Source organism: Vicia villosa, linkage group LG2, assembly GCF_029867415.1.
Source record: "Vicia villosa cultivar HV-30 ecotype Madison, WI linkage group LG2, Vvil1.0, whole genome shotgun sequence".
NCBI lineage: Eukaryota > Viridiplantae > Streptophyta > Magnoliopsida > Fabales > Fabaceae > Vicia > Vicia villosa.
In genome coordinates this window covers 131,121,802-131,147,657 of record NC_081181.1, presented here as the reverse complement: position 1 = coordinate 131,147,657, position 25,856 = coordinate 131,121,802, and the positions used below count along the sequence as shown (strand labels likewise).

The 25,856-nt window shown below is 32.4% G+C and overlaps 1 protein-coding gene and 2 long non-coding RNA genes across 3 annotated transcripts; 1 reads left to right on the top strand and 2 right to left on the bottom strand.

Annotated features, from left to right (window-relative positions):
* The first annotated feature begins 3,181 nt into the window (after positions 1-3,181).
* Positions 3,182-5,328, top strand: LOC131652127 (BES1/BZR1 homolog protein 2). The gene is made up of 2 exons (XM_058921905.1): positions 3,182-3,628; positions 4,078-5,328. Exons 1-2 carry the CDS (start codon positions 3,404-3,406, stop codon positions 4,849-4,851), a joined length of 999 nt encoding a protein of 332 aa, XP_058777888.1. The 5' UTR covers positions 3,182-3,403; the 3' UTR covers positions 4,852-5,328.
* A 10,085-nt stretch (positions 5,329-15,413) lies between these two features.
* Positions 15,414-16,608, bottom strand: LOC131646805 (uncharacterized). Its single transcript, XR_009297635.1, has 2 exons — positions 15,869-16,608; positions 15,414-15,704 (listed from the first exon to the last, which is right to left on the bottom strand). It is a non-coding gene; the product is annotated as an uncharacterized LOC131646805 (long non-coding RNA).
* Positions 16,609-22,138: 5,530 nt separating this feature from the next.
* Positions 22,139-23,333, bottom strand: LOC131646804 (uncharacterized). Its single transcript, XR_009297634.1, has 3 exons — positions 23,027-23,333; positions 22,594-22,925; positions 22,139-22,429 (listed from the first exon to the last, which is right to left on the bottom strand). It is a non-coding gene; the product is annotated as an uncharacterized LOC131646804 (long non-coding RNA).
* Positions 23,334-25,856: the final 2,523 nt, after the last annotated feature.

Here is a 25,856-nt window from a genome sequence, read left to right as displayed (position 1 = left end):
CTAGATTGCTTAAATTTAATGCTATTTATGATTTGGATATATGTTGTTCATAATGTTAGGTAGCAAAACGGTGCTAATGATATTTCCAAAAAAAGAAAAAAACAGTGCTAATGATACAAACTATATTATTCTTAATTTGACTAATTTTATCTTGTTGTACTTATATTACTTTTATGCAACTTTAGTGTTTTACTTATTGAATAATATGACAATATAAACTTTTTTTTATGAATAAAAATTATATATATATATATATATATATATATATATATATATATATATATATATATATATATATATATATATATATATATATATATATATATATATATATATATATATATATATATATATATATATATATATATATATATATATATATATATATAATTTAAAAGTTAGTGGGGGCTTGAACCCACACTTTAGTGTTAATAGCTCATGTCTTTTTAGGATGGTCAATGATTTAGATTTTTTGAGAGTGTAATTCTTCGTCTCAAAGTATATAGTTGTCGTAATCTATGTAGTGCGCAAGCAGTCTCAACCTATAAATAGATAGTTACCCTATCATTTGTTATAATACAGCTGCATTGAGAAAAACTGGATAAAATTCTAGTTTGGAAGCAGAGAAAATTTTTTGCACAATTTTCTTTCTCTCCTTTTCTCTCAAACTATAATTTCTCTTTTCTTTCCCAATTCATCTTTTCTTTTCTTCTCTCATAATACTTGTGGAGCGGAATCATCATGCAATCAATGTATGGTTGATTCACTCGAGTAAAGAGTAAAACACGAAATTAATCGAAGAATTAATTCTTATTCATCAAGATTGATTCAGAATTCTTTAAATTTTGAGTGTAATTTCAACAAAACCTACATTTTTTAGTATGTCCAATCTTAATTCATTTGTGTCGTATTTTTTTTTTTTTTTTTAGTTTTTGTAGACGAGGATCCCAAACCTGTCCTTTTTTTTAGGAAGGGTCAAATATTTAAGATTAATACCCAACAATATCATTACCGCTTCAATCTAATGTTTTCGCAAATTTTTGTTAGACATATTAACCACTGTTTGCAATCACTTATACTAGGGGTGGCAATTGGATCCATTAAGCTAAAATCCATCCAATTCATCCACTAAAAAATCCATCCAATCCATCCACCAAATAAAAAAATAAGTTAATGGATGGATTAAATCCATCCATTTATATACATGGACGGATCCAATCCATCCAACACATTTTGATAATCCAATGGATTATTTTAATTTTATACTTTAAATGGTTTAAATTATTTTTTTTTAAAATAATAAAATATGAAAATACAAAAAATCAAGTTTCTTCAGAAAATTGAAAAATCGAGTTTTTTTTTTGAAAAAACGAAAAAATCGTGTTTTTATGAAAACGAAAAAAATTCAGTTTTTTCGGGAAAACAAAAAAATCTAGTTTTTTCGGAAAAAAACGAAAAAAAATCGAGTTTTTTTCGAAAAACAAAAAAAAACGAGTTTTTCCCGAAAAACGAAAAAATCGTGTTTCTCCGAAAAACGAAAAAAATCAGGTTTTTCCGGAAAAACAATAAAGTCGAGTTTTTTTTGTTCAGAAAAACAAAAAAATCGAGTTTTTTTCTTAAAAAAGAAAAAAGTCGAGATGTTTTTCGAAAAACGAAAAATCGAGTTTTTTCGAAAAAAGTTGAGTTATTTTCCGGAAAAACGAAAAATCGAGTTTTTTCCGAAAAAAGTCGAGTTATTTTTAAAAAAAAATGAAAAATCGAGTTTTTTTCGAAAAAAGTGAGTTTTTTTCAAAAAAACGAAAAATCGAGTTTTTTCCGAAAAAGTCGAGTTATTTTCCGGAAAAATGAAAAATCGAGTTTTTTTTCGGAAAAAACGAAAAAAGTCGAGTTTTTTTCGAAAAACGAAAAAATCGAGTTTTTTTTTTCTTCAGGAAAAACGGGAAAAGTCGAGTTTTTTTCCGAAAAAAGTCGAGTTATTTTCCGGTAAAACGAAAAAATCGAGTTTTTTTCGGAAAAAACGAAAAAAGACGAGTTTTTTCGAAAAACGAAAAATCGAGTTTTTTCCGAAAAAAGTCGAGTTATTTTCCGGAAAAACGAAAAATCGAGTTTTTTCCAAAAAAATCGAGTTATTTTCCGGAAAAAACGAAAAAAGTCGAGTTTTTTTTTTCGAAAAACGAAAAAATCGAGTTTTTTTTCGAAAAACGAAAAATCGAGTTTTTTTCCGAAAAAAATCGAGTTATTTTCCGGAAAAACGAAAAAACGAGTTTTTTTTCAGAAATACGAAAAATCGAGTTTTTTTCAAAAATACGAAAAGTCGAGTTTTTTTTCGAAAAACCAAAAAAATCGAGTTTTTTTTTTCGGAAAAACGAAAAATCGAGTTTTTCCCGAAAAAAGTCGAGTTATTTTCCGGAAAAAACGAAAAAAGTCGAGTTCTTTTTCGAAAAAAACGAAAAAAATCTAGTTTTTTTCGGAAAAAAAACGAAAAAAATCGAGTTTTTTTTTTCGAAAAAACGAAAAAATCGAGTTTTTTTCGGGAAAACGAAAATGAATTTTTTTAAAAAATAAAATTTATTTAATTGTCTTTTGGATGGATGGATATCCATCCATTAGATTTTGTTAATGGATGGATTGGATGGATTTTATTCCTTAATGGATGGATTGGATTGGATTTTTATTTAGAGAGTTTAATGGATTGTAATGGATTAATAGATTGGTTTGATCCATCCATTAAGGATCCAATCCATATCCATCCAATCCATCCATTTTGCCACCCCTAACTTATACTAAATTTAAGTCATAGAAATAAATTTTAGTTAGATGATAGAAATAAATCTTGACAAATCAGACATGTTTTATTTTTACACCCTATCGCTGTGCATGAGAGTACTTTGATTTACTTGAAAATTAATATTGCCTTGTTAAATATAATGGTTTTAAATTAATATATAATTTTCGGCGGAAATAAACCGAGTTAATGTTCAACTTCAAGATAAAAATATTATATTTGAAAATTTAAGACAAACCCTTTAATAATAAAAAAGTACAAATATCAGATATATATTTATTAACCTGAAGTTCTGATAAATGTTGCTGGGTCCATCCCTCATATCCAATCCAATTTTTTCTCAAAATAAAATAAAATAACACAAAATAAAAAAACTCCACCAATAATTAAGCAAGTGAAAACTAGGAGGACAGTGTGAAAAGGGTGGAGAGAGAGAAAGAAGAAGCAATAGTAGAAAGAAGAATCTACTAAAAAAGGAACCAACATTTCTTCTTCTTTTCTCATCTTCTACTTCTACATCTTCACACACTATCTCCTCCTGACTCAAAAACCACAACAATTCACATCTTCTCTCTCTCTCTCTCTCTCTCTTTCTCCACAACGAACTTCGCCGGAACCATGACCGGCGGCGGATCGTCGGGGCGGTTGCCGACATGGAAAGAGAGAGAAAACAATAAGAGAAGAGAGAGAAGACGAAGAGCTATTGCTGCTAAGATCTACTCAGGTCTTCGTGCTCAAGGTAACTTCAAGCTTCCTAAACACTGTGATAACAACGAGGTTTTGAAAGCTCTTTGCTCTGAAGCTGGTTGGATCGTTGAAGAAGACGGAACTACGTATCGAAAGGTGGATAATATTCGAACTCAATCTCAGATCTGGTTTAATTGTGGTTTAAAATTTTAATTAACTTTGTTTAATTCTCAGTTTTACTTGCTTTTTTGGCCTGATCTAGTTCAGTTTCAGTGAATTTGTTTTGTGTTAATTAAAATTGAATGTTTAAATTGAGCTTTTATTAACCTAGGTTTTCGTAATTTTGTGATTTAAGTTGTTTTAGTTTAACAAAATTGATTAGTTTCTTGAGCTTGTTGGTTAATTTCCTTAATTAGGATCTTTGACCTTTAATTAGGTGTGTTTATTCCATTTGGTGAAACTGATTTATGCATAATGTAATTATGAAGTTTACTAATTTGGAAGAAATTGATACTAGTTTTTTTGGAGAATTGTTGATGTGAAGTGTTGTAGAAAGTTTTGATTATGGTGCATAGGCTAATATGAGTTTAATGGATTTGAAACAGGGAAGTAAGAGACCATTGCCGAATGAGATTGGAGGAACTCCGCCGAATATGAGTGGTTGTTCTTCGATTCAACCAAGTCCACAGTCTTCTTCGTTTCCGAGTCCACAATCCTCTTCGTTCCCGAGTCCAATACCTTCCTACCACGCGAGTCCAACTTCATCGTCTTTCCCGAGTCCAACTCGAATGGATGGAATTACAAACCACTCTTCTTTTCTCTTACCGTTCATTCGCAACATAACTTCTATTCCTTCAAATCTTCCACCTCTTAGGATTTCGAACAGTGCTCCGGTTACCCCACCTCTTTCTTCTCCTAGAAGTTCAAAGAGAAAAGCAGATTTTGAGTCCCTCTCTAATGGTTCCTTTAATTCGTCCTTTCGCCACCCTCTTTTCGCTACCTCTGCACCATCAAGCCCCTCGCGTCGTAACCACTTACCCCCGTCGACCATTCCAGAGTGTGATGAGTCGGATGTTTCAACAGTGGACTCTGGTCGATGGGTTAGTTTTCAGACAACAGCTGCCCACTGTGCAGCTCCTCCTTCCCCTACTTTTAATCTCATGAAACCAGTAATGCAGAAGATCTCTCCCCAGGGTTCGATGGATATGATTCATATGAATGAAGGCATGCAATGGGCTTCAGGTTCAGCCGCTGAGAGATGTAGAGGCTCAGATTTTGACTTTGAGAATGGCAGAGTTGTGAAGCCGTGGGAAGGTGAGAGAATTCACGAGGTAGGAATGGATGAATTGGACCTTACTCTGGGATTCGGTAAGGCCTGATGATGATAAAAACCAACTTACTTTTGTGTTCTACATTATACACCGTTTTGAAAAACCAAAGGTTCAATTGCAATTCCTCAAAAAGTGTGCCTGGCTATCTAGGTGAGCAATGGCATTGCATGAATCTGCTACTTCTGCATTAGTCGGGGAAATTCCGAATTGGGTGATATGTTATATTTTCCTTGTGTACAGTTCTTTTTATATAGCTGTGGTTAGTGGTTACTCTATATGAAATTTAACTTCAATTGTAATGCCTTGTTGATTGTTGAAGAGTTGCATTTCGAGCAACTTTAAGGAAGTAATTTGAGACTTGAATCTTACCAAGACCAAGGGAAACAAGGTTATCTTACTCTTGCTTCTCTTATTCATGACATTTTGACATTTTTTTTGATAATTCGTTACACTTCTGAGCATCCAACTAAGTTTTTGTATTGTGTGTTTGTTATGGTTATAATTAGTTTCACATTGATTGAGCTATTCTTCATCTTCTAAGTTTTCTTTATTGGCCATAAAAGTACTGCATTATTGTTTCAATTTATATGTTGATTCAGTGGTTTTCTATAAAGGGGATCTAGATTACTGGTATGTTGTTTCAACTTTAGTTTTGTTTGGTATGAGAAAAGAAAATAAGGGGAATGTTAGTAGGAAAAAAAACAAAATGATTGGATGTTGTTTAGTATGATTTGAAAATGAAGTACACAAAAGGTGATTTTTCTACCTGCTTTTTTAATTGGTTTGAGAAATTAGAAGAATTAGGATGTGTTTCAACCCTTGTGACTTGTGAGTTGTTTGAGTAACTACAGCTTTAATATACTAATAGCAGTGAATAATTCATCAATTATTCATAGAACCTGCAACGAAACCCCTTATAAACGAGACAATTATCAAGCCATTACACTATTAAATTTTCTTTCCATTCCACGCTTTGGCTTCTTCTAATTGTCCCTAAAATTACTGATTTTCTTGAAATGAAATAAAACCTTTGATCAATTTTAAAAAAAAAGAATAATTGAGCAAGTTTGAAAGAAAGGAAAAAAGGTAGTCTTTGGAGGGAGAGGAGTAGAGAAGAAGATTGGGGTTTTTATCTTTATTTTTTGAGACTGTTTTTGTAATGAGTAATAAAGAAAATATATTACTATTAATTTTAAGAATATTATAATAATATATACTAAATTTGAGGAACTTATGTAAACTCCTCAAAATTCCTCTAAAGTCTCAAATTCAATTTTGTTGTTGTTATATTTCTTTAAATATTTAAATATATTAATTCACAATGTTTGTTTATAATTCTATATAAACATATATTTTAAAAAATGTTTAATTTATTTTTTTATACTTTTTTCTCTTTATAATATGTTGAGTTGAACAAGGATTGTCATTAGATCACTCCTTTAAAATATGTAATGTTGTAAACCTGTTGAGGTTGGTGGTCTTGGCATTATATCACTCTCCATCATTAATCAATATGCCAATCTTAAGCTATGCTGGGACACAATTCACTCCGCAGGGTATCTCTTATCAAGGCAAGAGTTTTGAGAAACAGAAGAGTGATTAAATATCACATTTCCTCTTCCATTTGGAGCTCTGCCAAGAACTTCTTTCCGACCATCATGGAGAACTCTTCCCTTGCATGATTGCATCTATTTTAGCTGCTTGTTATATCCCTACTATTGATTAGGAGGATTTTAGAGTTTGGTCTCACTCTACTCCGGGTTGTTTAACTTTTAAGGAGGCTTACAAGTTCTTCTCCCCGCAACGCATGATGCTAAGGTTCCTTGGTATATATTTGTTTGGAATCCTAGCAACCCTCCATCCAAATCCTTTTTGTTTTGGAGATGCATTCAGAACAAACTGCCCACTGATGAAAATGTTCACTTGAATACTTGCTTTTTGCCTTCCATGTGTAGCCTTTGTCATAAGCATTGTGAAACTACTCAACACTTACTTTTTGATTGTGAGTTTGCCAAACAGGTCTGGGCATGGTTTTCCTATATTGTGACTTGTTTCTATCCCATTCATAGCTAAGATAGTTGCTGGTCTATTTTGAATATGGTTTGGTCCAAGGGTTGCAAGGCAATTATTGCTTCTACCATCACTCAAATTCTCAATTATATATGGGTTGCTCCTAACCAAGCTAGATTTCAAGAAAAACCTTCCACTTGGAATGCTTGTAATGGTGCTGTCATTAAGAATATCTCCCTTGCTAATTACCCTCCAAACTTAACACAAACATGATGGAATTCTCTATCATTAAGAATTTGTTTATGCATCTCTCTCCTACAACTCCCCATATTATTTTGAATATTTTGTGGTAACTTCCTCCTCTTGGTTGGACTAAAGGTAATTGCGATTGTATGGCTTTGGGCTCTCTTTCTTTGGCCTCGTGAGAAAGTAATTTTAGAAATTCAAAAGGTGAACACTCAGCAGGCTTTACCAGTTTTTTTGGCATTGGTAATGCTTTGGAATTTGAATTTGTTGGTGCTATACTGGCGGTAGACTTAGCAAGCTAACATAACCGGTCCCATTTTTTACTTGAATTCAATTGCTTGTTTGTGGTGCAAGTTTTTTGTAATTCTTCCCTTATTTCGGCGAGACTTAAATCTGAGTGTTTGAATTGTATCTGTAGAACTCAATCCATGCATTTCATCGTAACTCATATTTTTAGGGAAAGAAATGCTTGTGTCAACAAGCTCGCTAGCATTAGTTTCTCTCGTAGGGAGTTTTTTTGGTTTGATTTTGTTCATGACATAAATAGAATAAATTACTTGAGGAATTTAAATGGAATTCCTTGTTATAGATACAAAGCTTCATAGGGGTTTCAGTTTAGTTCCCTTTTATTTTTGTATATCTTTTTCCTATTCTTATATATTTTCTTGGCCTTATGCCTTGGTTTAAAAAAAAGAATTGTCTAAGAATATTGATTTTAGAATTGATAGAATAATTTTTTATATTATAATCATACAAGGCCGTCAGCTTTAGGCCCCATTTTTTGGAATCAGACACTCTAAGTATTGTTTTCTCACCCTCGTGAAAAATCCAAACTATCATAGAATTCAGAAATGCATCTTCGCATGCGTCCCAATCATATATTTTTTTGAATAAGATCCTAAGACAATGATAAAAAAATACGAAAAATAAATCTCCGTATAATATATGGAGATGCATCTCCGTACGCTATTTTAATAAACAATGTGTTAGACACTTCTCCTTCCTCACTTCTCAAAATATACTCTCAAAATACAACTCTAAACTCTCAAACTCTCTCAACTCACATTCTCTCAAACTCATTCGACTCACATCAAAGCTTCTACCATCAACATCCAATCGATTAAAGAGTTCACTCAACATCTAATTAAACTCACATTTGATAAGTTTTTAATTTTTCTATTATTAATTTTTTTATTTCTATATACATTTGTAGAAATTGAGCATTAGGTTGTGTAATAGGTAGTTTAGATATAATATTTAAATGAGAAATGTGTTTGATAGGTAGTTTAAAAGATCAGTGCATTATTTTGGATGTTGGAATGGACTGCATTTTCGTCATTGTTGTTGGTCTGAGTTGTAGAAACTTCCCGAGATGCATCTCTTCAATTTATCAGTCAGCATTATTTGTTTTGATCTCATTGTGTTTCATCTGTGTAATGTTTGTGTGATTTATGTGGAACATTATTTTGCGGGTTACTTCTAGGTGACATGTCTTTAACAAAGACAACAACTTTTGATGATGACAAATAATATTTAATGATGACAACCAAATGTCTAAAGTCAAGCATATACAGTTAAATCAGTTAAAGATGCAATGCAAATGATTATGGTTTGATGAACTTGACTATCTGATAATGACAACCAAATGGAATCAAACTCAAGTCTCATCTCAAGTGAACTCAAGCAAGCGTCCTCAAGACATAAAACATCTAATAAGACTTGAAGTATGTGAAAGTCTGTCTCGACACACATGAGTGAATATATTGTAAAGCATAAAGGCATTATCATTAAAGTACATTTGTCAAGTAAAATATTTCAAAAATGCCTTGAACCCGTGCCCGATGAGTTAGGAGCTGTTAGAAAAGCTTTGGGAGAATTTTTTGTCTCTACTTATCGATTGACACTCTTCCTATCGATTGGAACAATTCAAAAATGCGTCCAAGCGATTAGAACAACATCTTAATGTTGTGCAACGGTTAAATATCTTTTCATTCCTTTTTTATCTTGATAATCGATTAATTTAGAGTTACCAATTGATTGGCAAATCATAAAAATCCTTAAAGTTATTTCCTTTTTTTTACCAATCTCTAGCCTATAAATATAGGTTCCTTTCCACTCTTTTTAACATCCCGAAATATGGTTTCATTTCTCATTTCTTACTCTCCCTCTAAAAATTCTTTTTGTTTACTTTCTCTCATTAAAATTTTAGCTGAAGTACTTTTTGAGAGAGTCCTTTTGTAAGTGAGGAAAGTGTAATTCTTGAAGAGTATTTTTGTAAGTTCACTAAGGAATTATTATTTTCACCTTGGTTGAACATTTTATCCACTTAAGGATTGTTTATTTGGGTTCAAAGCTAAACCCATCAAAAGCTTTGGTTTAGGGATTGTGTGATCAAGTCTCTATTTATGTTTGAGATTAGCCTCCTTTTAAAACCTTATAGGTTCTTGGTCAGGCCTATATAAAACCAAGATTAGATTCAAGCTTTTCCCGGTATTAAAATTTTGGTAAGGTACAATATTTCCCGTGAAAAAATCTCGCAAGTTCTTGGTTAGCCGACGATAAAACCAATATTAGGTTCTTGAGCAAAGCCTGGTAATAAAAGCTCTACAAGGTTCAAGATTAGTCTATGATAAATTTTTTGTTTAGAAGCTCGAAGACTAAAAACTCCAAGATTACTATGGCAACAGGACTAGCCTCTTCCATCCATCATTTAGAAGGATGACCCGTCGCTTCACTCCTCAGTTTTTTTGTTTGGTTGGAAGATAGTCATAAACTTCATTTTCTTGTATAAGGGGGTTCGTAAGTTATACCTACTAAAAGCTCTTAAGTTTAATTAGATACTCTTAAGATCATTTCTTGGGAACATGACTACTTCATTTTTGACTGGGATCTTGACTCTTTATTTCCGCAATTTTATATTCTACAATTTTATTTTCCGGTGTGTATTAATAAACCTTTTCTAAAAGTGTTTTCAAACTCTGATCTTGACTCAATTTTTTTTCTTCAAATCCATGTTTTTCTAAAACACATAATTCACCCCCTATTGTATGTGAACTCACGTGTCCAAAAAGTGCCATCAGTGTCTAACTCCTATTTAAGGACTAATCGTCTTAGGAGGAAGATGACTTTAAACACACATTTAAGGGGATCAGTTCTAAACACACCACCGTCTTTTAATAATAGTAGGTTTGAGATATGGAAATCTAGGTTCAATTTTTTAATCCAAAGTATAAATCATAAATCATGGGAATCTATAATCAATGGTCTGTTTATCCCTACTTACCAAGTAATGGAAAAGTAGTTGATAAACTTGATTTTCTTTGAACGGAAGAAGAAAAGAGAAGATACGAAATAGAACTCAAAACTAAGAGTTTATAACAATGTCTATAGACCATAATAATTTATTTTTATGTTCATCAATGTAAAACCACTAAGGAAACGTGGGATACTGTTGAAATGACATATGGAGTTTCTCCAAGTATCGAACAAGAGAAGATGAACACACGAGGTGAAAAAGATGAATATGTCACACTTAAATGTTTTTTAAAACTTAGAAATATTGGAAGTTGTATTGAAACGTTTGTCACTAACTAAGTTCTAAGAGTTAAGAATTGGAATCTTAATCCAATACTTAAATCATAAGATGAAAACCTTCATGAATTTCACAAAATATCCAAGAAGGAAATTATACATAAGTTAGAGGAGCTAATTTAATTACTCAAATATGAAGATACGAGCTTTGAAAACAAAGAATCATCAACTTCATCATACTCCTATCATACAACTTCAATAAAATCCTTCGAAAGAACATACTTAGTAGTTGAACGATCTTTGAAAGATTAAACATCAAATGAAGGAACCTCATGTTTGAGAAAATATGAAGAAGAAGAAGAAGAAGTATCTTCAAGAGAAATCTTTGAAACTAGAAAAGGAGGAGAGACGACAACATCGGGGAGAGATAAAATAATCCTCTTCCAAAAAATAAGATGAATTTTGCTTAAAGGCAACATACGAGGTAGATACTACTTAGGTAACTAAACCACCTTATGAACAATTGTTTAGAACGAGTGGTCAGATAGTTAAAGAAAATGATAAACTGAGAGAACACAAGTTAGGTCTTAAAGATTCATTAAGATATCTTAAAGAAATCAATAAATCATTCAAGATAGAGATAACCATAATGATACATTCAAGAGAAGAATGTAATAGTTGTGTCTTCCTTAAAAAGGAAGTTAATGATTTGCATGAAGCCATAGGTAAATTTACTAAAGAGAAAGAAATGGTTGACTAGATCTTATCAAGTCAACAACCTTCCTTAAATAAAAATGGGCTAAGATTTTAAAAGGATAGAAGAACTAGTAAAAGTATAGATCACAAGAAAAAATTGATCAACTTATGAATGCACACATTATAAAAAAGTTGGCCATTTAGAGCCTTTTTGTTTCAATAAGTTGAAAATATCTAAAGGCAAAAACCTTAGATCCTCTGGAACTAATGAACCTGAGCCCAAGTAGACGTCGGCACCAAAGGTGAAACCTTAGTGTTTTGTAGGAATGCTTTGCAATTCGAAGCTTTAAAAGGATTATCAATGGAGTTATACAAAGCAAGAGTATACTTCAAAGAATACCGTTTTTATGAAGTCTTTGATCCAAAAATATACGATGATGGAAAATATCAATTATAGTGATCAAAGAAAGTGTTTTGAGAATACATCAATGTATATGATCCTTTGTGCTCAATTAAGTGACTATGTCTGTAATGAATGAATTTGTTCATCTCGTTGATTATCCCAAGTCTCACATCCAACAATGTGTACAGTAGGATACACCATAATATGATTGGTGTTTCCCTTTAAGGGAAATGTTTATCAATATCTCTTATTAAAGAAGTATACATTATTTTAAGGTTGAAATAATCCGAAAGTTCTGATTAAATCTTTAAAATAGTGAATTTAATTTTTGCTCATCTCAATAAATATTTTTCTAACCCAAAAGATGAGTTTTTCAAGTTTTTTTAGAAAGGAGGTGCAAATAAGCTTAACAGGAATGTAGAAAAGCAACCAAATTTAGTACAAAGCCCAAAATGCACCAAGGAGGCTGAACTACGTAAGCCCAATCGATTAAAATATTATGAAAATCAATTGGAAGAGCTTGACACGCAAATTTTTAGATCAAATCCAAATCAAACTTATGCCTACACTTTGATGTCATTTGATCTGGTCCTATATATATATATATATATATATATATATATATATATATATATATATATATATATATATATATATATATATATATATATATATATATATATATATCCATTGACACCAGATGTAAGTCTAAAAGACTTAAACCAAATTATAACGGTAAATAGTATTAGATCAAACAGTCATATAAATAGTTTATTTTAAGAGAAAGAATAGACCTTATTTTTTTATTTCATTTAATATGACTCTTTAATCAATTATTTTAACGACAGAGATTTAGGATTTACACCTTTTTTCAGCAGATCCTATATATATATATATATATATATATATATATATATATATATATATATATATATATATATATATATATATATATATATATATATATATATATATATATATATATATATATATATATATATATATATATATATATATATATATATATATATATATATATATATATATATATATATATATATATATATATATATATATATATATATATATATATATATATATATATATTCTTCCTCACAGTTCATTAAAATCAACAAATTAAAATCTAATGGTCGTGATTCATTGTTCTAATTTCCTATAATAACCAAGTGTTTAATACTTACTCCAAATTTTAACCATTGATTATCATTAATCTAACGGTTTTAATTAATTTTTTAAATAGAAAATTATTTAAAAAATAATTAGATTAAATGATCAATTAAAACCGTTAAATTAATAAAAATTAATGGTTAAGATTTGGAGTAAGTCTTTTACACTTACTCTTAGAGTAAAATATACGAGAAACTATAACACACCCACTCATTTTATGAAGATGTGTATTAATATGATGCACCTTTTCAATTTAACACTAAAAACTTTTTTCTCTCTTAATTTTGATTTATGGAATTTCCTTTTCAATTATTTTTTGAACTAAAACTCATTTTCCTCTCTCTATTTTTCACTCAATTAATTTATGTCGATATTTGACATTTAACTATCAATTTAAGAGTAAAAGTCTCATTCTCATTCTAATCTTCTATTTTTTTTTCTTGACAAAAACATTTTTATAATCAAATTAGTGCATATCTTTTATAGCATTAACATTTATAATTAAAAGAAAATACGTTCAGTAATTTCTTTTTTTGATATATAGCTCAAGGAAATTGTTTTCAATTTTTTTTACTAAAAGAAAAAATAATAAAAAGAAAACATATTTACTATGTTTTTTTTTTACAATTAGAATTATTTTACAAAATAACTTATAAAGTTTTTTTAAACAAAAATAATCTCTTTATTTTTTAGTAATCAGTCTTCTTTTAGTTTATTTTTAAATAAAAAATAAATTCTTTTGTAGCGTATTTCAAGAAATAACTCCATTATAAAATTGTTTTTGTTAAAAAAAAAACATTCATGATTAAAATACAACAAAAGAATATATTTTTTACATTGGTTCTCCCTATCAAGTCCAACGTCAATCACCATTAGACCAACTAAATTTACTCGTTATAAAATTGTTTTTTTGAAAAAAAATAATGGTTAAAATACACTACAAATTAAGTTATTACATATTTAAAATAATTTAATGGTTAAAATAAACTACAAAATAATTTCCTTTAAGCTGTATTTCAAAAAAAAAATTAATAAAAGTCTTTTTTATTATAAATGTTAGTGTTAATTACTATTAATACTAAAGAATGTACAATAATTTAATTATAAAAATATTTTTCTCAAATAACGTTAAAGAATTTTTGTTCTTTATGCACCAAATTGATAGTTTATATTTTACACGCAGTAAATTGATAGGTAGATGCCAAATAATTACATAAATTAATTGAGTGAAGGAAAAAAAAAAGAGTTTTAGGTCGACAACAATGTACCTTTTACTTGTGGTATTTTTTTTCTTTCAAAACTACCCAATTTTAGGAGAAAGAGTTCCGTTAATTCAAAGCTCAACGACGGTATCGACTAAAGTTCAGCAAAAGAAATTATTTTGGACAAGCATCAAATCCTTCCATAATTATCATAGAGGTTTAATTGGCTAAAAGACATCAGTCACTTACGTTTATTATTCACTCATTCCATCTTACTAACATCAGCAGAACACCGGCGGTTCTGATTCAGTTCAGTTAGATAAAAGTAATATTCGTCTCGGAGATTAGATTAGATAAATGCAGATATCAGACTATGTACAATGGTTACATTATTTAACACCCTACTTTTTCACTTTTTATCTTCCACATCATCTTCTCTCTCTTCTACCTAATAATTCAACACCTATTCAATTTTTTTTCACTACAATGGTTTTGTTTAATAAAATTCAACACCCTACCCCACATCATATTCTTATTTTCTTTTAAAGTTTTGTTTTTATGATTATATATTAATATCTATTATCAATTAAAAGTGAATTTTTTTTATGAGTCCAAATCAAATGAACCAAGTCTCTATTTATAGAGGAAAAAAAATAATGAATTTTGATAAAAATAAAAATAAATAAAAAATTTATTTACTATGAAATAATTAATTTTAAATGATTAAAAGAAAATAAAATCTAAATAATCACAACAACCAATAAAATTGTGTAAAGTGTTGCATGTGGCCCCACTTTTTTCTCATTCAACATGTTGAATCTTTTCAACACCAATTAATCCACATCACATTAAACACCTCATTCAACAAACCATTGTAGACGTTCAACTATTGAATAATTTTTTCAACACCCCCATTGTAAATGGTCTCACATGTAAGATATAAGTAATGATATTTTGACATAAATTTTGATATCACCTCGTTAATCACAAATATATATTTTATTAATGATTTTTTATTTATAATTTACAAATCATTTTTATTATTAGAACATACATGTCGCACCCCAATTTTTGCCCTATGTATTCCATTCATTTGGATGTGTCGCGCGCATTCATCATTCAATCATCATATCTTTGCATATTTAATTCGAGTTACCATTCTTTTAGAGTTTCATTTTAGACTCCATAGTTTCTTTAAAAAAATATGTATATGTATTTTCATTTTTAGTTAAATTTCATTTATAAAATGTTTAGTTTTAAACGTATAGTTTTATTTTATTAGGATTAATGTTTTAGTTTAGTTTAGCATTTTTTATTATGTACAAAGGACAAAATATTTGAAAATGAGGCCCATTGACCATTTTGTTATAAGCCCATTTTTCTTTCTTTTTGGTACAAGTCAAACAAAAACAAAAAAAGAGGTATATGGTTGTTGTCTTTCACGTTTCTAAGCCTGCTACAACAGTCCAAAATCGCTGCTGTCCATGCCATGCCATTACAGTCCAAAACTCTGCATTCTTGCTGCTCCACTATGCCAAGCAAAACGGTCCAACAAACCTGCTATGCTGCTGCCCCAATCTGCTTCAAAAACTCCAAATCTTGCACCAAAATGATCAAAGCCAAACCTGCATCAAAAAGGCCAGAGATCAGTTAACCAAAAGTGTTCAAATCTCACCAAACTTTCCCCCCAAAATCATTTTCATCTATCTATAAAACGAGAGCAACAGCAAGCAAGAAGGAGGAAGCAAATGATAACGAAAAATCTGTCAAAAAATTCCTCCAAACTAACCTCATTCTTCACACAAATCCTTCACAAACCCAATACCTCACGATTTCTCATTCACCATTTCTGCATACTTGACCCATAACCACAACAACTGCTCAAACTCAGAATCGTATGCTCACTGCAACCTACCACCAACTCTCATCTCTCACTCAACAACTCACACCCATCATACACAGAACCACATAAGACCTCACCTTTCAACCCACACTAACCTTCATCTGCAAACCAAAACAATAGCCGATCCCCTGCTTCCATCTTCACAGTTTCTTCAACATACACAATCAACCTGCAGCAACTCAAACTCGCTTCAAGCTTCAACGATTCGCAACGAGTAACTACAACACAAAGATGTTTATGACGTGAATTCAGAGTTGAAAACGGAATACGAAGAAGAGAAGTTCCGCAACGTCTGAAGCATCGAAAAAGAGTATCGTACCTATTCTCTTTTATTACTTTTGATTTCGATTTGAATTTGTTTGATGTACTTGTATCCATTGTTGTTTCTGTGATTTCTGTTTGCTTTGATTATTCATGACTTGTACTTGAGATCATCGAAACTTATTGGATTGAGGAAAGGGATCGATTGGGTTTAGGGTTTTGCTTGCTTTTATTTAGATAGGTGATGCTTAATCGATTGCGAGGTTGAGAGATCGAGAGCGAAAAGGCGAGGTTTTGTTGCTGAGAATATGAGAGAGCGCGAGAGAGATAGATGAACAGAGGAGTTTTGTTTTTCTTTCTGGAGACGTGTTTTCGTGAAGAAGATAACACAATGGAGATCAGGTTTTTTCCATAAAAGATAAAAGGGAATCGGATCCGGGTTTGACCCGGTCCGCCCCAAGATGTCTTATTTTACTTTTTATTGTTCAAAATTATTTGGGCCTTACTCCCTTAGTCTAGGTTTTCACACCCCCATTTTATTTCTTTAGGATCCAATTTTGTTTTCATTTTTATTTGATTTGTCTCCATTGCAATTTTAAATTTAATATTTGTTTTAGTTTCTAATATTCAATAAACAAAAATCCAAAAAATATATTTTTAGATTTAGATTTTGTTTTCCACATTAAAAATGCCAAAAAAACTTTAGATTAATCTCAGTTCAAAGTCAATAAATCTTGGTCCAACGCCAAGGCGATTACAATAAACTTCTCGATCCAAAGTCGAGTTTCTTTTCAAAAATCTTTTTCTTAACCGCACCGAAAGATCGTGTGACAAGAAGCGTACACCTCTTGAATACCTCGATTCTTTTGGATTAACACATTTTTTTAAACCTTTCTTTAATTAAACCGAAAGATCGTGTGACAAGAAGTGTACACCTCTTGAATACCTCGATTCTTTTGGATTAACACATTTTTTTAAACCTTTCTTTAATTAAATCGAAAGATCTTGTGACAAGGGGTGAACACCTCTTGAATACCCTGATCTTTTGAAACTAAAACACATTAATAAAATCAAAGTGATCAAGTGTCAAGAGGTGCACACCTCTTGAATACCTTCGATCCTCTGAATCAAACAATAAAAAACTTTCTTAATCAAATCAAAGAAATCAAGTGACAAGAAGTGCACACCTCTTGAATACCTTGATTTTCTTGAACCAAAACTCTTTAATTAATCAAAGTGATCCTGTGACAAGAAGTGCACACCTCTTGAATACCTTGATCTTTTGAATCTAAAACACTTAATCAAACCAAAAGATCCTGTGACAAGGGGTGAACACCTCTTGAATACCTTGATCTTTTGAACCAAAATTAATTAACTTGGACAACAAGTGAAAATGGGGCTCGCTCCTGTTCAATACCTTGGGTAAAGACGCGCTAGGTGAACACCTATGCTCAATCCTTTGCTAAATGTCCCTTTAAAAAAACATAATCTCAATTTCATTCAACCTTTTGCCTTATGGCTTTTCATTTTAAAACTCCTTTCATAAACGAGACACTTAATCAATCTTTAATACGAACATACTTCCACATGTGAAGATCGAATATCTTCCACTCGAATGCGATGATGGCCAAAATCATGTCTTATCTTGATTTAGTCATCCATTCTTGTATTGATATCATATCCATGTGCGCGTAGTATTTCCATTTGAAAGCGATCGAGTACCTCTCGCTAAAATCAACAAACAAACTTTTCGTGGTTCTAGCCCGAACTACGATTGCTCTGACTTTCCCATTGCACGAGGGAATACGTAGGCACAAGATACAAACGTCTTGGCGAGCATAATAATAAAAAATCATTTCTTTTTTCCTCATAATAATAAAACCCCCTAAAAAGCTTTTTTCTTTTACCTTTTCTCGATTAATAAGCATAAGAACACAAGAACACAAACATTACACTAAACACTCAAACACGAAACTAACTAAATGGGTCCCATCGAGTACGATGGAGGTGAGGGGTGCTAATACCTTCCCCTTGCTTAACCGACTCCCGAACCCTAATTTGGTTGCGAATGACCATCTTATCCATTTCTTTTCTCTTTGTGGGTTTTATCGATATTTTCCCTTTCCTTATTGGAATAAATAAAGTTCGGTGGCGACTCTGTTGATACTTCGAGCGCGCGATAAACACGTCGAGTCACATTTTTACCGCTACAGAAAGTGGCGACTCTGCTGGGGATATCCTAAGAGAGTCAACCCTAGTTTAGTTTGTTTTATGTTTGAGTGTTTGCTTTTGTTTGTTTATACTTGTGTTTTTTATGCTTATGTTCTTTATATTTATTCTTGTATTATTTATGTTTCTTTACTCCTGTTTTACCGCTTTTATTTATTTCTGTATATACTCAATTGTGGATATGGGAATGATATTTGAGTGAAGCTCTCAACCCGAGCTTTTGAAAAACAAGAGAAAAACATAAGTTAGGAGGTGGTTGTGTAGTGCTAGTCCCCAAGGTGAACACCTTGAATGGCTAATACGAGAACCCCGCTTGGAGGAGACTTAGTCATGAAATTTGTCATAAGATGGTTCGCCCATCGCATGGCAGAAATCTGATTTCGTCGTTAACTCCAAGGACCTTTAGAACCCGTTCCATCTGTAGAGGTTATGTTATATCCAAAAACTCTAGAGCTAACCTTGTGAGGGGATTCTTGGGTAAAAGAACATAGAACTGTCTTATTATAAGAAGCTTTCCTCAGTAGGCTCTGTTATCCATTTACATTTATCATTTTAATTCAGTCTTTGTATAGCATCGTGTTGCATTCCATATCATATGACATTGCATTATTCCTACATAAAAAAATTAAAAAAATCCATGCATCTGCATTCATGCATTCAAGCTGTCAATAAAAGACTCATTTCATCTGTCTTCACCCTCAAGTGGTCTGTCTACCGTCAAGTTGATTCCTCAACACATTGAAATGGAGGCATGAATCTGAAGACTATGGAAGAACTTAGACGAGGCCAAGATTTGCTAAGAGTGGAATTTATCCAATTGAAGAGCCAATATATCAGTCATGATGGATCATCCTCGTCACTGATTATTTCACTAGGCCATGTTTCCTTACTGTTTGTAATTCCCTTGTTGGTACTGTATGCTGCATTGAATGTTGTTTGTTTCAAAATGTTAATTTTAATGAAATGAGCATTGCATATTTGAATCAATCCATTTACATCCATTGTGTGTTTCTTTATGCTTTATCTTTCAAAAATAAAAATATATCTCTTGTTCTTTTTTCTTTTATGCAAAGATTGGAGGGAGGATGATGACAATGAAATACCCAAATTGTTGAATTGTATGCTTTCAAATAGAACTTTGCTGATGATGTAAAGGCATTGTTTCAATCCTCAAACACTGGAGAAATAAGGAAGTTAATCCCTAGTCAACCCCTTTGAGCCTTCGAAGTCGGAGTTTCTTTTTTAAAAAAACTGAAAAAACCGAAATTTTAACCTGGGGCAGGGTAGTTCTCAGTTAATTTGTTTATGCATTCAATTCCAAGAAAATCATTAAGTACACCTTCCAATAAGGGTTTAGACCAAAAGTGACCAAAATGGTTATCATTATCAAGGCAGTCACTATCTTTACAGTATATCAAAAAAATTTCAAAAAGAAAAAGCCCGCTAAGTCAAAACCTACGAAGGAGACTTAGACAAAATTGGGGCATCCCGCTGACTGTAATTTCAAATTAAGACAGTTCAGGCAAAATTTAGGGATATAAAAAAAAAGAAGAAAAGAGAAGTCGATAAATTCCTTGAACAACCATAAAAGGTTGTGACTATCAAAAGGAAGAAGTGACTGCCATCTCAAAGATTCCCTTGGCGTATGAACCATCATCATTATCATAGGTGCGATTCCAAAGTCTCTTGGAACCTGAATGCATAATTTGAGTAAACTGAATGTAGGATTGGAAGATCATCACGAAGAATGGGGTGGGTACAAATATACTTTGAGCCTATATCTTTTGTTTCATAAACCGTGAACCAAGCCACGTTAAAACCTTCAAAAGACCTAATTGAAGCTAGGTTTATTTTGAAAGCATGCTACAACAAGGTTGCGTTAACCTGACTCCTAAAGATCTTTGCAAATCGTTTGTTTTACCATACCTTTTGATTTATCCATCACTTTGATTGTCTTGACTATTGTGTTTAGACCCTGTGATTCATTTGCTTTACATCAATAATATCATTCGTACAATAACTTTGATTTCAAAATATACTTTGAGCATCGCATTAAAATTACCATTTTGAATGAACATTTTATTTGCAAGTACTCATCTTTTAGGAAGTTCAAACAGTCGAGAAACTCGATCAATGATCCTATCAGGGGCACGTTACTTCAAGATCCTGTTGTTCAAGACTTATATTGGGGCAAGCGTTCCCAACTTTCATTTCAAGGACTGAAGCAATGATCATGTAACAATCAACCAGTCATGGGCAATTTTCCTCAACAATCCCCAAGCAATTTATCAGTCCTTCCAAGAGGATCATCAGTGTGACAAGACCATGATTGGCAGTGTTCTAGTGTTGAGGAATCAGAGTTTCGATCTACCCTCACGAAAGAGTCTACCTCAATTGTCATAACCGATTGCATTACATTACATTCACATCTCATGCATAGAAAAATTCAATATCATGCATAGAAACAAAATTCATACTCATTTGCATTCTTTCAAGGTTTCGTTGTTATCAAACATCTTACCTTGAGATCTAAGTCCAACTCACTTGGCATTTACCAAAGCGATTTCGTCTTACATTCATCAGTACATTAGCTGATAATGTCAACTCTTTGTCATATTCATCAGTACATTAGCTGATGTCATTCACCGCTTGTTGTTATCATTAGTACATTAACTGATAATATGCACTTTCGTTTCCCGTCATTAGTACATTAGCTGATGCAGGACTTCCATCAGTACATTAGCTGATATCAGATGTCTCCTATTTTCTCTCGTCAGTACATTAGCCGATGATTGATCATGGTTGTTTCCTCCTTATCAGTACACTAGCTGGTATAGGACTTCTCTTCGTCAGTACATTAACTGACGTGAGCCTCTTTCTTCTTTCCTTATCAGTACATTAACTGGTATAGGATTTCCTTTCGTCAGTACATTAGCTGATAACAATTCCCTCTTGTTTCCCTTATCAGTACATTAACTGATGCAGGTCGATTTGTCTCACATCTTCAATACACTAACTGATGATATCATCCTTCTTCCTTCTTCGGTACATTAACTGGAGTCGTGTGTCCTTTTCGTCTTTTGTCGGTACATTAACTGATAATAGATCTCATTTCCTTCAGTACATTAGTTGAAGTCGAAGTCGATATTCTCCTTTGCCTTCATCAGTACACTAGCTGATATTGGTCCTTGTTTTTGTTCATTGCTCTTCGTAGATGCTATATTCCCCCACAGAGTTCAACATACGTCTCATATCATATTGCATTCAAAATAACAAAAAAAAAGGGTCCATGCATTGCATATCATTTGCATATGAAGGACAAAAATTGTGTACTTTGTATTTAAGTATCTTCACATCTTCGATAGAAGAAACTTAAATAGGGGCATCTGTCGCACCCCAATTTTTGCCCTATGTATTCCATTCATTTGGATGTGTCGCGCGCATTCATCATTCAATCATCATATCTTTGCATATTTAATTCGAGTTACCATTCTTTTAGAGTTTCATTTTAGACTCCATAGTTTCTTTAAAAAAATATGTATATGTATTTTCATTTTTAGTTAAATTTCATTTATAAAATGTTTAGTTTTAAACGTATAGTTTTATTTTATTAGGATTAATGTTTTAGTTTAGTTTAGCATTTTTTATTATGTACAAAGGACAAAATATTTGAAAATGAGGCCCATTGACCATTTTGTTATAAGCCCATTTTTCTTTCTTTTTGGTACAAGTCAAACAAAAACAAAAAAAGAGGTATATGGTTGTTGTCTTTCACGTTTCTAAGCCTGCTACAACAGTCCAAAATCGCTGCTGTCCATGCCATGCCATTACAGTCCAAAACTCTGCATTCTTGCTGCTCCACTATGCCAAGCAAAACGGTCCAACAAACCTGCTATGCTGCTGCCCCAATCTGCTTCAAAAACTCCAAATCTTGCACCAAAATGATCAAAGCCAAACCTGCATCAAAAAGGCCAGAGATCAGTTAACCAAAAGTGTTCAAATCTCACCAAACTTTCCCCCCAAAATCATTTTCATCTATCTATAAAACGAGAGCAACAGCAAGCAAGAAGGAGGAAGCAAATGATAACGAAAAATCTGTCAAAAAATTCCTCCAAACTAACCTCATTCTTCACACAAATCCTTCACAAACCCAATACCTCACGATTTCTCATTCACCATTTCTGCATACTTGACCCATAACCACAACAACTGCTCAAACTCAGAATCGTATGCTCACTGCAACCTACCACCAACTCTCATCTCTCACTCAACAACTCACACCCATCATACACAGAACCACATAAGACCTCACCTCTCAACCCACACTAACCTTCATCTGCAAACCAAAACAATAGCCGATCCCCTGCTTCCATCTTCACAGTTTCTTCAACATACACAATCAACCTGCAGCAACTCAAACTCGCTTCAAGCTTCAACGATTCGCAACGAGTAACTACAACACAAAGATGTTTATGACGTGAATTCAGAGTTGAAAACGGAATACGAAGAAGAGAAGTTCCGAAACGTCTGAAGCATCGAAAAAGAGTATCGTACCTATTCTCTTTTATTACTTTTGATTTCGATTTGAATTTGTTTGATGTACTTGTATCCATTGTTGTTTCTGTGATTTCTGTTTGCTTTGATTATTCATGACTTGTACTTGAGATCATCGAAACTTATTGGGTTGAGGAAAGGGATCGATTGGGTTTAGGGTTTTGCTTGCTTTTATTTAGATAGGTGATGCTTAATCGATTGCGAGGTTGAGAGATCGAGAGCGAAAAGGCGAGGTTTTGTTGCTGAGAATATGAGAGAGCGCGAGAGAGATAGATGAACAGAGGAGTTTTGTTTTTCTTTCTGGAGACGTGTTTTCGTGAAGAAGATAACACAATGGAGATCAGGTTTTTTCCATAAAAGATAAAAGGGAATCGGATCCGGGTTTGACCCGGTCCGCCCCAAGATGTCTTATTTTACTTTTTATTGTTCAAAATTATTTGGGCCTTACTCCCTTAGTCTAGGTTTTCACACCCCCATTTTATTTCTTTAGGATCCAATTTTGTTTTCATTTTTATTTGATTTGTCTCCATTGCAATTTTAAATTTAATATTTGTTTTAGTTTCTAATATTCAATAAACAAAAATCCAAAAAATATATTTTTAGATTTAGATTTTGTTTTCCACATTAAAAATGCCAAAAAAACTTTAGATTAATCTCAGTTCAAAGTCAATAAATCTTGGTCCAACGCCAAGGCGATTACAATAAACTTCTCGATCCAAAGTCGAGTTTCTTTTCAAAAATCTTTTTCTTAACCGCACCGAAAGATCGTGTGACAAGAAGTGTACACCTCTTGAATACCTCGATTCTTCTGGATTAACACATTTTTTTAAACCTTTCTTTAATTAAACCGAAAGATCGTGTGACAAGAAGTGTACACCTCTTGAATACCTCGATTCTTTTGGATTAACACATTTTTTTAAACCTTTCTTTAATTAAATCGAAAGATCTTGTGACAAGGGGTGAACACCTCTTGAATACCCTGATCTTTTGAAACTAAAACACATTAATAAAATCAAAGTGATCAAGTGTCAAGAGGTGCACACCTCTTGAATACCTTCGATCCTCTGAATCAAACAATAAAAAACTTTCTTAATCAAATCAAAGAAATCAAGTGACAAGAAGTGCACACCTCTTGAATACCTTGATTTTCTTGAACCAAAACTCTTTAATTAATCAAAGTGATCCTGTGACAAGAAGTGCACACCTCTTGAATACCTTGATCTTTTGAATCTAAAACACTTAATCAAACCAAAAGATCCTGTGACAAGGGGTGAACACCTCTTGAATACCTTGATCTTTTGAACCAAAATTAATTAACTTGGACAACAAGTGAAAATGGGGCTCGCTCCTGTTCAATACCTTGGGTAAAGACGCGCTAGGTGAACACCTATGCTCAATCCTTTGCTAAATGTCCCTTTAAAAAAACATAATCTCAATTTCATTCAACCTTTTGCCTTATGGCTTTTCATTTTAAAACTCCTTTCATAAACGAGACACTTAATCAATCTTTAATACGAACATACTTCCACATGTGAAGATCGAATATCTTCCACTCGAATGCGATGATGGCCAAAATCATGTCTTATCTTGATTTAGTCATCCATTCTTGTAGTGATATCATATCCATGTGCGCGTAGTATTTCCATTTGAAAGCGATCGAGTACCTCTCGCTAAAATCAACAAACAAACTTTTCGTGGTTCTAGCCCGAACTACGATTGCTCTGACTTTCCCATTGCACGAGGGAATACGTAGGCACAAGATACAAACGTCTTGGCGAGCATAATAATAAAAAATCATTTCTTTTTTCCTCATAATAATAAAACCCCCTAAAAAACTTTTTTCTTTTACCTTTTCTCGATTAATAAGCATAAGAACACAAGAACACAAACATTACACTAAACACTCAAACACGAAACTAACTAAATGGGTCCCATCGAGTACGATGGAGGTGAGGGGTGCTAATACCTTCCCCTTGCTTAACCGACTCCCGAACCCTAATTTGGTTGCGAATGACCATCTTATCCATTTCTTTTCTCTTTGTGGGTTTTATCGATATTTTCCCTTTCCTTATTGGAATAAATAAAGTTCGGTGGCGACTCTGTTGATACTTCGAGCGCGCGATAAACGCGTCGAGTCACATTTTTACCGCTACAATACAATCACACAATTAATAAATTATGGAGAGTTTGAATATATGAAGAATAAGATAGTGAGACAGAAGAGAGTTAGAGAGAAATAATTGAGGGTGAAAATATTATTTTGCATTAACATTGACGAAGATGTCTCCAAGGCATTTATACAAGCATTACTAAGTGATTGAGACACAAAACACACAATTTAAAAACCAAAAAAAGCTAAAACTCGGGCATATAACTGGTTACACAAACCTATAATCGATTACAGCTGACTCAAAATTGAAAAATACCATCAGGCGGTTACTGCAAATGTGTAACTGGTTACACCAACTCCAAAAGCATATCTCCATGAATCTACTTGCAATACCGACACTAAATGCAAAATTTGGTCGCGTATTGCATAATAACGTAATGATCCAATCAAGCTTCTATATTGAGTTGGATCTATATTCTGCTCCTCTTCATTCTTTGACAGTTGCAGCCTTGGTTTAGCTGGTGTAATGACACCACTACAATGCTCCGTTTCACACTTCTTCAATATCTCAAGAGCATGTCTCCTTTGATGCATAAGCAGTCCTCTTTGGACTTGTGGAACTCTATACCAAGGAAGTAAGTCATGATACCAAGGTCGCTCACCTCGAATTCTTTCATAAGATAACTCTTGAACTTAGAAATACTCTTCTCGTTGCTGCCC